General features: G+C 40.5%; 1 protein-coding gene and 1 pseudogene across 3 annotated transcripts in view; both read left to right on the forward strand.

Moving 5' to 3' along the window:
* DMD (dystrophin) overlaps positions 1 to 16,281 on the forward strand; it is a 1,990,869-nt gene that overhangs the window by 402,837 nt on the left and 1,571,751 nt on the right. For all 3 annotated transcript variants that reach the window (XM_053655812.1, XM_037127036.2, XM_053655810.1), the window contains exons 6-7: positions 6,974 to 7,146; positions 12,056 to 12,174. In XM_053655812.1, the coding sequence (XP_053511787.1) occupies positions 6,974 to 7,146; positions 12,056 to 12,174 (292 nt within the window). The remainder of the gene's footprint in view (positions 1 to 6,973; positions 7,147 to 12,055; positions 12,175 to 16,281) is intronic.
* On the forward strand, positions 14,184 to 14,328 carry LOC119035644 (uncharacterized; annotated as a pseudogene).

Below are 16,281 nucleotides of genomic sequence, written 5' to 3' on the forward strand. Positions count from 1 at the left end.
AGGCAACCACTTATTGTTTCTCTCCTTCTCTTTCTCCCTTTCTTCCCCTCTGTCTATAAAAAAAGAAAAAAAAAAAACACTTTGTGCTGCACAGATGTTGGTCGTAACAAAGCCATTGGGGAACATGGGCCTGAACAGGACCCTCAAAAGAGATGTGAATTGTATTTATCATCAAAACTGTCTTTCATATGTTCTCACCTTTGCTTATCTCCTCAAAACCCTTTCCAACTCCATCCCAACTCACTGCAAGGTTGTTTGATATTTTCCTTTGCTTGTGAACCTGCTCATTTTTTATTATGAGCATGAGGAGAGGCTTTCACACCCAGGAATACCAGAAGGAGTGACTATGCCATCTTTCCTGCTCTGAGACCTCTCTGTTGTTTTCCATTTCTGTCCTTGAGTCACTGTATCTTTGTGACTGCAAGGCCCTAGCCTCTGCCTCCTTATCTTATCCCTCTTCTCTATCACACTGCCCTGCTCTCCTAAAACTACTAAATATACTTTAAAAAATTCCTCCTGCTCAGTACTTCTTATCATAACCCAAAGACTTGCAAAAGATACCGTCTTTCACCAAGAGTGCATATTTGCCTTCCTATTACATAGTCAAAGAAGCCCTTGAATCTCAGCAAAGATTAAAGGACACTCTGGTCAACCTCATGGACTTTGCAGATTTATCAGATTAAGAATGGCATTAAAAGTTGGAAAGATGTGTATATCTTAGGTTCCGGTGCCTCATACTATGTTATTAATAGCTGTGGAGGACTTCTTCTTGAACTTGCGAAAACTCAGAAATGCCAACCCCATTTCCCCTGTCATTGTTTTTCCAGTTTCCTCTTAAAACTGTCAGCCTGGAAAACAATGCCTATATTGAAGAGCAAGCAGCTTTGAACAAAAGTGTGAAGTACATAGCATGTGTTTGGCATCATTTTCTCCCTTCTTTTTAAGTGTAAACCATCCTTTTAGGGTGTTCCGCTTGGTTCTGGTAACCAGCTGGAGATAAAAATATTCCCTGCTAACAGCAGTGTACTAGCAGAGGTCAGGGCCCATCTTTGCTGGCTAGCTCAAAGGAAACACTCAATTCTGGGGCTACTTCACATTGGAATGTTTATGATTTACAAGGGGGAGCCCCAGGAAACCCAGAATTACATTCTGGAGGGTAAGCCCCTTGTAGTACAGGCTTCCCCCGCTAGGTGAGTGTTCTAGGATCCTATCTGTATCAGTGTGCCAGCTGGTGTTATTGTGAGAGGCTGCGTTCGACTACAGTGAATCTTTCTGAAAACTCTTTCAAGGTGTTTGCCCATTTCATGATGGGTAATTCATGAGCACACTCACCCACACCATGCTGAGTGTTCAGCAGTTTTTGATCAAAAACAAAGCATGACCCTTTGCCCCACCCTCCCTATTTACCCAGTCTCTCCCTACGTGTCTTTTGTGTGTGTGTCCCGACATGAAAAAAGACCTCAAGGGGAAACATTTTGCCAATGTGGAAGAGGAGAAACAAAAAACAGCAGCATTATAAGCATCAAGATCAACAAGTTCCGCCCTAGCTGGTGTAGCTCAGTGGATTGAGCGCAGGCCTGCGAACTAAGGAATTGCGGTTCAATTCCCAGTCAGGGCAAATGCCTGGGTTGCAGGCCAGATCCCAGCAGGGGATGCATGAGAGGCAACTGTACATTGATATTTCTCTCCCTCTCTCCTTCCCTTTCCCTCTAAAGATAAACGAATAAAATCTTTAAAGAATCAATAGGTGTACTGCATCAAAGGGCAAGTACTTTCAAAGTGACTGAAGTTTAAACATGGAAGAATAAATACATAATTTCCTATAAATAAATTCCAGTTGGGGGGGCGGGTCCTCCCTCATATTATCTGTACAACATACAAGAGAAAGATGGTGCTCGCACTGCTGAAAGCCCTCACTGTGAACTCCTGCCTGCCTATACCTGGCGCCTTCTGTGCCAGACGGTTATTGCTCAGGTCTTCTGCAGGTGTCTCATACACACAGTGCTTCCCTCGGAGAAGATGGTCCCTATCCCTCTGCTGCAACTCTGTTTAGTCACAGATGGATTCTGGGAAGCAGACTTTGAGTTAGGCAGGCAGGATGTCAATTAAGGCACTCCTTCCGGACCAATGCTTGTGAAAGGGACAGAGTGACTGGAGTGAGATAAAGACACACACCCAACAACAGCCTTATTCAACCCCACGGGGAATTGGGAGCTAGAAGGAGCCTTTAGAGTCATCCTGAATAGGGCTGAAATGGCTGAGTCTTTGAACCATTTCCTCTCATCAGTCACTAGATGTGGCCTGCCTTAGGAAGGCCGTGGTCCTAGGTGAGGTGACTCTGGGGACTGGCAGCTGGAGACTGCGTGATGACAACTGGAACAATAAGTCCTCCCTCGAGGGAGGACCATGGTGGTGCCTCTCAGGGCCCATCATATCTTCTTTGCCCACTTACCTGCTCATTCCCTTTTTGAAATCACTGCTCAGAGACATTTCAGTATTTTTCTTTCAAAAACACGTATAGCTGTAGGCACTCACACATTTGTTTAAATTGATTCTTTCTCTTCTAGGGACGGTAAGCCCTGAGTGTGGGAAATATTGGGTTGGCCAGAAAGTCTGTTATGTTTTTGTCCATAAAATAAGAGATGCAATTTTTTTCCCATTTTCCCCAATAACTTTGATTCGGGTATTTTGAGTATGTTGTCTATTTCCCAGTATTGGCTTCTAGTAGAGGCCAGGGCTGCTGCTAAACATCTTCCAATGCATCAGACAGCCCCACAGCAAAGAATTCTCTGGCCAAAATATCAATAGTACCAAGAAACTTCACAAACCACTTTTGACATGTTCCATCAATTATAGCAACTTCTCCATATACCACACAAATATATGTTTGTGTCTCAGTTGCATTTTTACTTTTGTTGAAATAATAAAGCATAATACACTGAAAATGTTATGAATCTTCCTCCATCATCGATACTAAAATGGCCGTGCAAAAATTTACCAATTTTGATAAGTGTTTTTTTTAAATGCACGCTATATGACAGGTGTCACAATACAATGTAACAAAACTGTTTTGAATGAAGTTAAAGACAACTAAGGGCTACTAGAGCCATCTTACAGAAAAAACATAATGCAATTTTTGGCCAACACATTATTTCCTCTGAAAGACTCACCTTAGGACCAGCTCACTATCTGACAGAAGGGTGTTGATCCTTAATAAAGATTTCTTGGTAACTGTCTTTTATGCAGGAAAGAAGAACTGATTACTTCCTATTGCCCTTTATTCTTTTCCCCCCTCAAGAACATTAGCGCCCAAGTAGAAGCAAAACCTTGCTGAGGCTGATAGCTGAATTAGTAACATAATGATGCAAAAGGAGTTTTGGATTGAACACTGGCTTGTCCTTTAACTTTATGCACACAGAGGGCAGTCTGGCTAAGCATTTTGCAAATAAGGCCCATGCATCATGGGAGGCTTACCTGATTAGTGCAAATCCATCACCTCCACCGAGCCAGTATCTGCTGCTTCGGACCCAGGTTCAGCACAGGACAAAAAGAACATATCTGGCAATCCCTGTACATGGAGGTTGTGTACTTAAAAATATATACTTTCTTTATCTATCCTTAGAGGGGAAGGGAGGGAGAGAAACATCAATGTGTGGTTGCCTCTCGCACCCCCACCCCCCAGGGAACTGGCCTGCAACCCAGGCATGTGCCCTGACTGGGAATCAAAGCAGCGACCCTTTGGTTCGCAGGCTGGCACTCAATCCGTTGAGCCACACCAGCCAGGGAAGTACTTTTTAACTTTAGAAAATGATGAGAAAAATTCTATCTTTTATAACTATTTGACCTATTTTTTTTTTTTTTTTTTTACTGAGTAACTGACTATTAAGCAGGTCAGGAAGGAATTAAGAAAACTAGATAATTCTTCCCTAACAGATTTAGCTATCAAGGGATGGTGACAAATATATGCAGAGATTTCCCATCATTACGACGTTTGCAAAACATCATCTCAAATCCTTTTCAAGTATTTTGAGGTTAAATTTAATAGTCTATCCTAAAATTTATACTGAATCTTTCATTAAAAGGTTATGAACATTGGAGATGTTAAAATATGTATTTTCCCCATGGGTATTTGTTAACTTCTGCATGGAAAAAGCAGCAGAATAAAATGCCATATTTAGAATACACAATAAATATTCATCATCTGATCAAACAGTGGTGGTATATAGACCTTATGCTAAGCAAAAAGAAAGCTTTTGGTCGTAAGACCTAATCACGTTTACTTATATAATTCCTTCGAGAATGTAATAAGGAGCCTGTCTTATACAAAGAAGTAGCCTAGTAATCATTCCCATAATAGAATATGTAGACGGTTTGTTCTATAATGAGGTGTCACTGCATTCTTGGAACCTAGAAAAAATATGTTTAGAATGGATTTCGGCATCAGATTAGTAAGAAGAATGAGCATTGAAATACAACAACCTGTTGAATGGCATTTGCATTGCACAAAGCCTAGAGGAAATAGTTCAGAAAACAAGAGAAATTACATCCAAGAGTCTGGCCTCTATGTACTTTCTCAGAGTCTGCGTTTCCGCTTCCCTTCAGGTGGGGAGTTGGGGGCATGGAGCGGGGGGGAAAAAAGAACAAGGCACAACCTAGGGCCCTAGGGCCTCTACGCTACCCTGTGCCCCCCAGATTTTGACCTGCGGTTGGCTGGTTCCTCCCATCAGTGGGTGGTGCATCCTGTCTGGTCCCGCCCCCAACTTCCCCCACCCTCCCTGCACCTGGTCCTGTCCACTGCTGGGTGGATGTGCTCTGTGCTCGGCAGCCACCTTTCTCCCGCTTGCTCCTTCAGTGGAGTTCCAGGGGACCCTCTACTTCCACTTTGCCAACACCATGCTGCTGAACGACATCTAGCGGGGTATGTGCTCGCCCATGATGCTGTCCCTGCACTGTCCCACTACAGCCCTCATGTACTTCGTCATCTCCATCGCACAAAATCCTCGGACTGGGCTTCCAAGGCAGCTGGGGTGTTTGGCTTCTTTGCCTCCAGCTGCTTGCAATTGACTTCTACTTAATTTTAAACGCCACGGCCAAATTCCTCCAAGAGGACTCCACAGGCGCAGTCGAGACCCTAGCTGACCAAGTGGAAGGAAAGAATCAGGACTGGCGGTATTGAGCCACAAGGGGCCGCACTCCTGCCCTTTGCGTCCTAGTTTGGGAAGGAGGCCTTGACTTGTCAAGGAGCAGCAGCCATTGTTGCTGAAGGAGCCGGCCTCCTGACAGACCCCAAGTGACCTTCCTGAGCCCAGCACACAAGACAGCCCCCCGCGCTGCACGTGAGCTTATCTAGAATGTTTTGCGCTGTCTCTGCATATCTGCCCCACAGACCTTCAACCCCTGAACCTCTGCCGGAAACGAGCACCAGAGGACAGAGCAATTACAACCTGCAGCCGGGGAGGGCAGGTGAGAGGCGGGGCAAGTAAGACAAACCACCTCAGGGCCAACCTGCAGGGCCCCGGTGGTAGTTTGTCTGCATTTGTTGCCGCTGTTTGTGCCAGACACTTTGTGGAGAGTGACCCTTCCAGGATTTTTTTATTTGGGGGATACATGTTCCCTCTTCATTCTCGAGGCAGGGAAAAGACAGTCTAGGAGAGAGTGGGTCTTATTGCTACCAACTGGCACCTCCCGTCCTTGGTCCCATCCTTGTGACCAAGTTTTTTGGTCACATGCCTGTTCTGGGTCTAAGACTGTCTCGTGGAAAAGCTTGTAGACTTGCTTACCAGGTCCAAAAGATCCAGGGCACTAAATCACGAAATAATGGTGACAGTGTCCATGGTAGCTAGGCAGGCCCAACCAAACCCTCCTTTTCCCTGGCCCCCCGCCCCGGAGGTGAGAGGTCCTCTCGCCCCAGGCACTGTGCTTCCAGAGCAGGTCTTGCGACGACCTCCTGAGAGGTGAGATGGGCCTTCTGTGTGCACCTAAAGACCTATGCTGTGTATGGATGTCCAACGGGGTTTTTACGTTCATTTATTTATTTTTTTAAACACAAAAGCAGCTTCTTAAATGGCATTTCCTGCGGCCTGACAGGCCTCGTAAATGATACAGTGTTGTGGACCCATGCTTCGGGCATTTTGAAACCTTTCTATTCTAGTGCGTGGATCTTTTATGCTGAAAAAAAAAAAAGAAAGAAAAGCTGTAATGGATTAAATCAGACTGACTACCACAAAGCAAAAATCACGGTGATACATCTATAGCTTTCAGGGATACATACTCCTTTCCATTCTTTTGTTCATTTTTTGTTCTTTATTTTAAATAGGCCAAGTCATTTCTCTTTTCTTTTTTCCTCACTTTGGTCAGTAAACATAATTGGCATTATTTTCAATCATAGTATCAATCATAGGAGTTTTTTATCTTACTACAGTTTGTCCTGTGATTCTTACAACGGCCTTGTATGTATAGTTAAAGAAACAGTCCTAAAATTGTTAAGTTGCCCATTGGACACAATTCATTACTACGAAAGGCAAAATTTGAACCTAGTTTTTTTTTTTTTTTTTTCAAAATGTAAGCCTATTCTTTGAACCACTGTGCTATTCTTCTTATCCTAAAACCACTAAAATAGCTTACGTTTCAGATTAACATGTCTGATACTTTGTATACTCTCTTCTCCAGCATATCCATTGAAAGTTAAAAGATGATCAATTCCCAAAACACAAAATTAGCAGCTTAACATGGCAGAATCCAGAAGTGATACTAACCCTATTCAAACGGTGGTATAACACAGATACCAATCAATCAGAAGAAACTCCTAATTAGAGTGGACTCAGTGCTGATAGACTCTCTTATTTCTTATTACTCATTGACCCTAAAGTTCCTATTATTTATTTCTGATGATAAGGGCATTCACATGTAAGTGTGTATGGTTCTTCTTGTTCAGGGAATGCATTTCCTTATGACAATTTCTTTCTACACACAGGTCAAAAATGTAATGAAAAATATCATGGCTGGATTGCAACAAACCAACAGTGAAAAGATTCTCCTGAGCTGGGTCCGACAATCAACTCGTAATTATCCACAGGTTAATGTCATTAACTTTACCACCAGCTGGTCTGATGGTCTGGCTTTGAATGCTCTCATCCACAGCCACAGGTAAGGAGACCACAGAGACATGGAATAATTTTTATAAGCATTGGTTCAGAGACTGATATTTTTCCTCCAGTGGGTTCCAGATCATTTCCCACTATGCAACGTGTTATGTGTGTCGGCCATATTGATTTAACCATTCACTGGAACACACTGAATACGAACATTTATCCTGTGTTTCGTGTGCTGTATCATTTCGTTGTTGAAATACTGTGTCCACGTGGCTGGAGCAGGAATGTGCGGATGGTGGAGGAGGGCATCCACATCCTTGAAATTGGGACTCTGCCAGAAAATCAGGGTTATTTTTTTTCACTTTGCTAAGAATGCAGTTGGTCTTTCTATACAAATCATGCGTTAGTATGAGTTTATAGAGCTAAAATTGGTTTCATATTTTATGTGAGTAGCTGTAGTAAACCTAATTACCATCATCAGATTAATAATTAGAAAAACAAACATTTGGCTTGTCCCGTACATGCTCAGATAGCAGCTACCAAAAGGACTTGTATGTTTTTTTTAATTTCAGGGTTGGAAGAGGCTTTGAGCATCTTAGCAGTCAAGGCAAAGAGCAGATAGCAATTAATTCTATGACTCAGTGCTCAGAATATTAAAAGAAACAATTGGTCTGGAACATCAAAGCAATTGATACGGATGATGTATTATAGAAAATATTCAGTGTCATTTAGTGACCCAAATGTCCTTAACTCTATTTATACAATATTACATTTTCTGAGATAACAAAGTACTTGTTTGCATTTTCTTGTGTAAAGAAGCTCAGTAAATGAATTGATAACAGTTCAAGAAAAAGCAAAATAATATGGTAAATACACATATAATGCATTCATATATATTACATTTAATATGTAGACATATATATTATCTGTATAATACAATTATTGTAATGAATATCTACTTCAGTTTTCCTGTTATTCATCTCTTTTACCAAGCCCAATCCCCAAGGTCAAAAACATTGCCTTATTAACTGTGTTTGAAATACCACTGGACTGTATCATCCTTGATTTTGATCATCCTTGATTTTGATCATCTTTCTTTTCTTGACTAGCCTACCATTTTCCTATGCCAATCTTATTTCTAGAAAAATCCCCAGTACAAATTTTCAGGGTAAAGCTCCAGAGCAAAAGCTCTCTAAATAAGCATCTTCCCTGGGAGTCTTGCTCCAGCTGGGTTTAATTAACCTCATCTGGACTTGAGTTTCCAGGTGACAGACTCAGTAACTGATTTTCCAAAGGATGCAGGCTCCTACTCTGTGGGCACGTTAAGTAATGGTAACACCTAGTTTTTCACAAGTATAACATGAAGAAAAATATTCCACAGCTTCCGTACAGCCCGATGAGTAGGGGTGGAGACGTTCATTGTGCGTTATAAGTCAGCACTCATTTATGCAGCCACATGCTCCTAGGAAGGGCCTGAGCATACCGATCTTGTGCACATTTGCAGAGGAGCAGAAATAGCAGGGATCAGATTATGCAGTCCTTGTTGGCTCTTTAACATTTTCTTTGCAAGTGGAAGACTTCCATCCTGCAACCGTAGTCATACACTACATTTGTTCATCTTCTAGTTCATGATTTCTGTATGTGTTTGTAAGTAATACAGGGAACATACCCAGATTGCCCCTCTCTGTCTGTTCCTGACCCACTGTGTCTCTGGCAAACTATCTTCATTTATATATTCTCTCCTGTCATGTTGAGTGAATCATCCGTAATTACCTTTTTATGCAAAACAGTTACGTTTCAAGAGGTTTCTCACAGTTGATAATGCTCTTTCATGAATCATTTCCCTCTTCTTTTTGTCTTTGACAGATGTTCATATTATTTATCTAAGAAAAAATATGGTTGAACTTTCTGTTCCAAGGTGATTGTCACTGGTATACTTAGGAATGTCACGAGGTGTCCTGATTTCGGTAATTGAGCGACTAAGCTATATAGAACAAAGGAACACACTTAATATAGGGCATTAGGGGTTGACAAATTGCTTTGCAGAAGGTTAGGATGTTTGTGGCTTTATATCTATTTAAGGCTGAATTTTCTCTTATTGTGTAGGAAATTGACAGTATTAGGTTAAGATACAAAGTCCACTATAGTGTCATTAAAAGGAAGCCAGAGTCTATGTTTGTGGGAAAAACCAAATGATAATTGAGTAGAAATAGACTCAAATTATGCAGATAAGTTGCTGTAAGTGTAAGTTGCAGTTAATTTCTCTTCCTAATTGCTTGTTTTAATTTGTTACCATAGAAAAAATACAGCAAATGTTTTTTAAAAATTTTATTTAGTTATTTTTCAAGTACAGTTTTTTGTCTATTTCTCCCATCCCAGCCCCCCCCGCCCCGTGCTCCCCACCCCCCTCCCATTTTCATCCCCCCCTTAGTTCTCGTCCCTGCATCCTTCCTATAGCAAATGGTTTTTAAAAGTAAGTCATACAGTAACATGGATGGACCTAGAGGGTATTATGCTAAGTGAAATAACTTAGAGAAAGATGGACCATATGATTTCACTTATATACGGAATCTAAAGAACAAACAAACAAACAAAATAGAAACATACTCCTAAATAAAAGAACAGGCTGAAAGTTGCCAGATGGGAAGGGGGTGGCTGGAAGAATAGGTAAAAAAGGTGAGGGATTAAGAAGTACAAATTGGTAGTTACAAAATAGCCACAGGGATGTTAAGTATAGCCTCGGGAACATGTAACTATATCTGGTGCCAGGTGGGTACTAGATTTATCAGGGGGACCACTGTAAATATATAAATGTCTAACCACTATGCTGTACAATTGGAATTAATATAAAATAATATTGAATGTCAACTGCAATTGAAAAATAAAACAGTGGAAAAAAAAGGACCAAGTCAATAAAATAAAATAAGGTCACAAAAAAGTAAGTCAGACAATAGAGAGTAGGGTAAAGGAAGAGCATGGTAAACAAAATGTGTCTTCATGACCTGAGCTACCTTGCATCACACTTCACTTCCTAGCAGTCGATTGTCCCCAACTTCTTTTATTCTTTCTGATGGTCATAATCATGCATTCGTATCTCCTGATTAGTTAATATATGGCAGTATATGGATTTACTCCTTAATATGAAACTGTAAAGCAATTGTAATTTTAGACTGTAATAAAGAATAAAGAGCATTTATTTGAGCGAAAGGAGCTGTAGTCCCAGAGACACAGACTCAGGTAGCAACTACATTGTGTTCCACCAAGACAAAGGGGAGGCCTCCTTTTATGGCGAAAGTTCCCACACTGGTTCTCAAATGGGACCATTTTATGTAAATGAGGAGTACACATGGTACAGTTCTGATTGGACAGCAGGTCTCAGTCCTTTGGTAGAAAGACAAAACCAAGGTTTGCCTGCAGTTCTTGACTCATGGCATAAACAAGCGGAGCATAGTGGGGAAGTTGACAGTTCCGTTTGAGAAGACCCTCTCAGTAAATGTCTGCTAGGCTCTTATCACTTACAAAATAAATGATAAAAACATGGGAAGTTCATCTCAGCAGATCAATTCCTTCTTGAGTTTCACATCGGACGAGTCTTCTCAGGGTCCACAAAGCCCACAAATAGTAACCTCTCATCACCATCTATTTCCTAATTTGACTACTGTATTATAATTATTTTTCTTGTAATTCTTGCCTCTATTACTTAAAATGATAGCGGTGCACCTTTTTTCAAGTTTAGACATGATCTGTTGACTACGTGATGTGAAGAATGAGGAGATTATCACACTGATACTTCCTCTCTTCTCGTCTCCATCTTCCAGTTTATTATATTATTATTCTTGCATCAACAATGTCTCTAACATTTATATCTGTTCTTTCTTAATGTATACTTTTTAAATTTTATTTATTTATTTTTAGAGAGAGGGGAAGGGAAGGAGAGGGAGAGAAACATCAATGTGTGGTTGCCTTTCATGTGTCCCCTACTGGGGACTTGGCCAGCAACCCAAGCATATGCCCTGACTGGGAATCGAACCTGTGACCCTTTGCTTCAGAGGCTGGCATTCAATCTACTGAGCCACACCAGCCAGGGTATATCTGTTCTTTAAGTATAGTTGTTCTTGGCTTGAGTCTCTAAAAGAAAGACAGTCAAGGGGAGCCAGACCATGTAGAGCCTTGTTAAATCAGTGACCTTTACTCCCCAATAATGGGGATTTGAGAAGAATGTAATGATGAAACATTTTAACAGGATACTGTGGCAGCGCTGCTTAGAAAAGATAAACAAGGATGGGAGTTGGGGAGCAATTAGAAGGCTATTGCAATAGTCCATGCCAAAAAAAAAAAAAAAAAAAAAGCCCGGCGGTTTTGGATTAAGGTGATGGTGGCAACATAATGAAGAGTGGTCCAATCCTGGATATATTTCTAGCCAAGCGGTGTATGAGAGTGAACGAGCCATCAAAGTTCACTCCAGGGTTTCTTGTCTGAGCAAACTGCAAGTTTGAACTTGTCTTTGGTTGTTGAGGAAGAGAGGACTTCAAGAAAAGTAGGTGGGTTTGGAGGAGTGCGATGGGGTGGATATCAGGAGCTCAGTTTTGGGAGCTTGAGTCTTGTGATATGATAACTCTATGTGGAGACAATGAGTAAGCAGATAACTCCGGAGTCTGGAATTCAGGAAAGAGATCTGGACTAGGTTTGTATAATTGCAAGTTACCAGCAAATGGCTGGTTTTCAAATCCATGAGATTAGATTGGATGAACACATTTTTATTGCTTGGATAAGGTAGAACACATTCTGCTTTGTTTCTGTTAGGATTTTTAATTGTACCTCGTTTAAATGAAAAACTTCCAGGAGAATGGAGAGTACCACTCTTAAAGACTATAGGCATGGGTTGTCAATTAAAAACCAGAATTGAAGTGAATTTTTGAAACCTTCTGAATTCATTTATATTGGTCTTTGTGTGTGTGTTTCAGGCCAGACCTGTTTGATTGGAATAGTGTGGTCTGCCAGCAGTCAGCCACAGAAAGACTGGAACACGCCTTCAACATCGCCAAACACCAGTTGGGCATAGAGAAACTGCTGGATCCTGAAGGTTGGTACATTTCTGGGCTACGACTGTTTCAAGCAGGCATGTCCAAACTTTTGGCATCTCTGGGCCACACATTAAATACACTGTGACATGTAATCACAGAAAAATCTGATCATGTTTTAAGAAAATTTACGATTTCGTGTTGGGCCTCATTCATAGCCATCCTGGGCCGCATGGGGCCCACGGGCCGAGAGTTGGACACCCCTGATTAAATGTTTATCTCCACAAATTTTGCAGTTCCACAAGCTAAGCAGAGTAGAACCTGTGCATCGTATGTGTTTCTATAGTCCAGATGTATTTAAAATGTTCTGTGTTCTTGCAGTATATTAGGAATTGTTCTATGTGATTTTTCTCAAAATAACATCGGAAACTAAAGTGTAAAACATTGGGGAAAAAATGCCTTTGGAAGGTATGTGCCTCATGAATGGGGCTTACTACATTTAGAGTACATTGATTCCAGGATCATAATAAAAAGTTCATGTTTTGCTTATTCTACCAAGAGATTTGATACACTAATCAGCTATAATTAATTAGCCACTCTTGCCAATTTCATTCATATACTCCATAAAAGGCAGCATGGTTTACTGTTTAAATCAGGAAATCTATTCCTGGCACTGCTTCTGTTATAATTTGTTACTCTGGGGAAGTCCTCCATTGGATGGTTATCATTTTCTGCCTTTTTAGTTGACAGGCTGCACTGTATTTATAGTTTTATTACATTACACTTAAGTCAATTTCATCCTTATCTCTGGTGCTACCTGGTCATACCCTCCAGGCACAAGGATTAGAGGGATAACAATTCCTCACTTCTGCTTTTCTTCTGGCCCATGAGGCACTTTTTTGTTTGTTTGTTTGCTGAACTCTTTGAAATTGCAGACTCTGTTCTCACCTTCTTGAGGCTTTACTGCTCTTTCAAAGCAGAAGTTAAAGGAGCAGCGTCAGTGGGATTGATGCCTGTGATATGATCCAAACTGATATTTGGGTCGGGTTACATAATTCACTGGTCTTTGGAATATTGAATTGCTTCCAGATGAGGAGGGTCTGCACGTAGTGGCGAAAAGCTCAGCAATAACTCAAGGGACAGCCTTTCACCAGCGAACTGATCGTCAGCCAGAATCAGATCCTCAGTGCTGCAGACCCAGAAACCTGACGGCCTCATCTTATTGCTAGGAGATCTATTGGGTGGGGTGGGGTGGGGTGGGGGTGGGGGGGAAGGTAACTTTAAAGCTCAAAAAAGGATATATCAATCAAAATGGAAATTCAGTCATCTTCAATTAGATATTTAACTCTGCCATTGACCAGAATATGCATATCTAATTTGATCGATGTATTGCTCTTGGTAAGCATCTGCAGCTGGGAAGAAAAATTATAACAATGCAAATGTGTTTCTGAGATTGGAATCAGATTAGGCTCATTAGAAATGTTTCTCGTCCTTTAGATAATGCATAGCTGAGCACTGACTCCTGTAACCTCTTGTTGCTTCAGTAGGTGATTAACGTCCCTCCTGCCCCAGTTTAGCTCTAAGGGAGAAATGGTACCAATCGTATTTCTCTGTTTTGCAGGATGGGGGGTGGTTATCTCACTATTGAGTACTTCTACCGATTTACATGCTTTTTCATACTCCATTAAGGTAGAGTGGGCAGACGTAATGAAAATATGTACTCCAACCCCTGAGAATAACAGCTACAGTATGTGGATTTGAAAGATAAGCCTGTTAATAGTTTTTTTTTTTTTTGGTTTTTCATTAAATGCATATGTGGTAGTCAGTTCCCCTTATCTGGAATATATGCTGTAGTTATTCTTGTGTGTGCCCTATCCTTTCGTAAAATAGTAAGGGTAGGATTGAAATAGATATTTTTCTCATTAAGTGATAAAATGGCTTTTGATCTCAGAGTCCTCATTTGAATCAATGGAATAGGGGTAGCCAGCCAGACATCCACATCAAAATTAGAAAGTGTAGATTGATGAGCCTGTAATCAGAAAAGGGCAGACACATAAATAATGTATTTTTTATCACTCCTCAGCCCTTTGGCTAAGATCAAGTGTAGTATTTGTTCTTATCAGTTTAATATAAATAATGTGGTTTATGGCATAAAATAGCCTGGTATACCCCATTGCATGTGTTCTCCTAAATGGAAGGTGTATACTGAAATGCATGCATTTCAAAAGGAATGCCAATATGATGGCCCCAACTTGACGATTAGAAGTCAACCACATATGATATGAAGTGCAAGCTGATGAATAGAGATTAAAACCACCGGTTATGGTTTCATTTTGCCAATAAAGTCTTCGATCTGAAAAACCTTTCTACTTATGGACTCCCAGTTCAAAGCACATTCTATCTCCTAAAATGGCTTGTTAATGTTTATTTGTGGCAGTCAAGCAGATGAGGATGGAGCATAAATCTTATATTTTTTGATGTCTCTCAGTTTTCACCAATGTGTTAGGGAAACACCCAAAAAGTATTGCTCAGTATTTTTCAAGGAATGATATCAGTAATAATTGAAAGAAACAATACCAACTAAATTGTAGGGATTTTTATTTGCTGAGACAGATAGCACCTCTTAGTATCTTAAGACTTAGAATATTCTCTTCAGTGTACCTAACAGGAGATTCATAGACTTATTCCATGCCTTGTATGGTAATTGCCATTGAGAAGTTCATATTTTTATTTAACCAAATATTGATTCTTTAGCTTACACATGACTGTGTCAGCTAATCTCCAAAGCCAATTTTACTTCATATCTAATATGCCCCTTAGGAAGTTAATGAAACATTTTGCTTTATGTTTGGAGAGATTTTTATTATTAGGGGATTGAAGTTGCATTTAGCTTCAGAAATACCTACCAAAAGTGTTTGTAGAATTTGAACATATGCTTTGTTGATTGGGTCAGTGTATAAATTAAAAAGTCATGGAAATACAATTTGGAGGCTTTCGTGTCTTGCATATATCAACTCTGTTATGCTTTCCTTGGACTTAACTGGTGTTTTGAGACCTGCAGTTTGGTTTTAAGTGGAATTGTGTTTTAAAATGACTAGTAGTTGCATTAACATAAGCCGTTTCAGGAACTGTTTCTGGGGTGTTTAAATGTTAACATATGCAAAAAGAAATACTACTAGGGTAAAAGTACTTAATAATTTATGCATCTTTATGTTCATCGATATAAAAGGCTTTTCTCCTTCAGAATATAGTCTATTGTGAATGAAACAATTCACTTACTATCATGATTCCCCTGCAAGACATGCACAGTTCATACATTGTAGCTTTCATATACATTGTTTACTTCCCCGAGTTTCAAACAAATTGGTTTGCCAATCCATACAATACTTTCTGCATTAAGAGAGTGCTTTGTCAGATTTTTCTTGTGAATAATAAAGTGAAAATGTTCTTTTTAAAGGAATAAAAAAGGGGAATAAAATAGTGTGCCTCTTGTAGGTGACTTGCATACATATTACTGTAGTATGTCGCTTCCATTTGGAATATGCAACATGAAGCAGAAAAGCCCTTGCTCGTTAACCAGGGTAACTTTAAAATGAAACATTCATGATGGGACTCAAATCCGATGAATACTTGGGCTTGTGGGAAATAGTTGTAACCTCAGAATGACAGTTATAAACCAGTTAGCTTGATTTTATCCACATCGTTTGAACTTCCCGAGAATGGTGACACAGGCGCTATTTTCCGCTTGGCTAATCCCAGCATCACCCTTCGGTTGTTTTTAGAGTCTACTTTTGCAAGACTTAGCTCTGTCATTTGGGAAGTTTTACTCCTGAAATGGTCTCAGACGAAACTTTGCATGCATGCAATTTATTAGTCTTAAAAAAAATGTACAAGGGCAAACATACAGTATTAGGTTGGAGTCACTCAAGAAACCAGACAGACACAGCCAGCCAAGGAGCAGGGTTTATTAGTGTGAAATAAGAGGGAAAGTGGAGCCAACCAAGGGAGGTTGGGGAGCCAAACAGGGAGGTTAAGACTGGCTCCTACTCGCTCTGGTGTTCTTAGGGCAGGGTTTTTAAGCGCAAAACCCCACAAAGGGTAACTGGCTGGGGTGTCGGAGTCTGATTGGCTAGAGCCAGTTGCTGGGTGCCATTCCTGCTGACTGTTGT

The sequence above is a fragment of the Artibeus jamaicensis genome, unplaced genomic scaffold (genome assembly GCF_021234435.1).
Source record: "Artibeus jamaicensis isolate MK-2021 breed Jamaican fruit bat unplaced genomic scaffold, CSHL_Jam_final scaffold_1283, whole genome shotgun sequence".
NCBI lineage: Eukaryota > Metazoa > Chordata > Mammalia > Chiroptera > Phyllostomidae > Artibeus > Artibeus jamaicensis.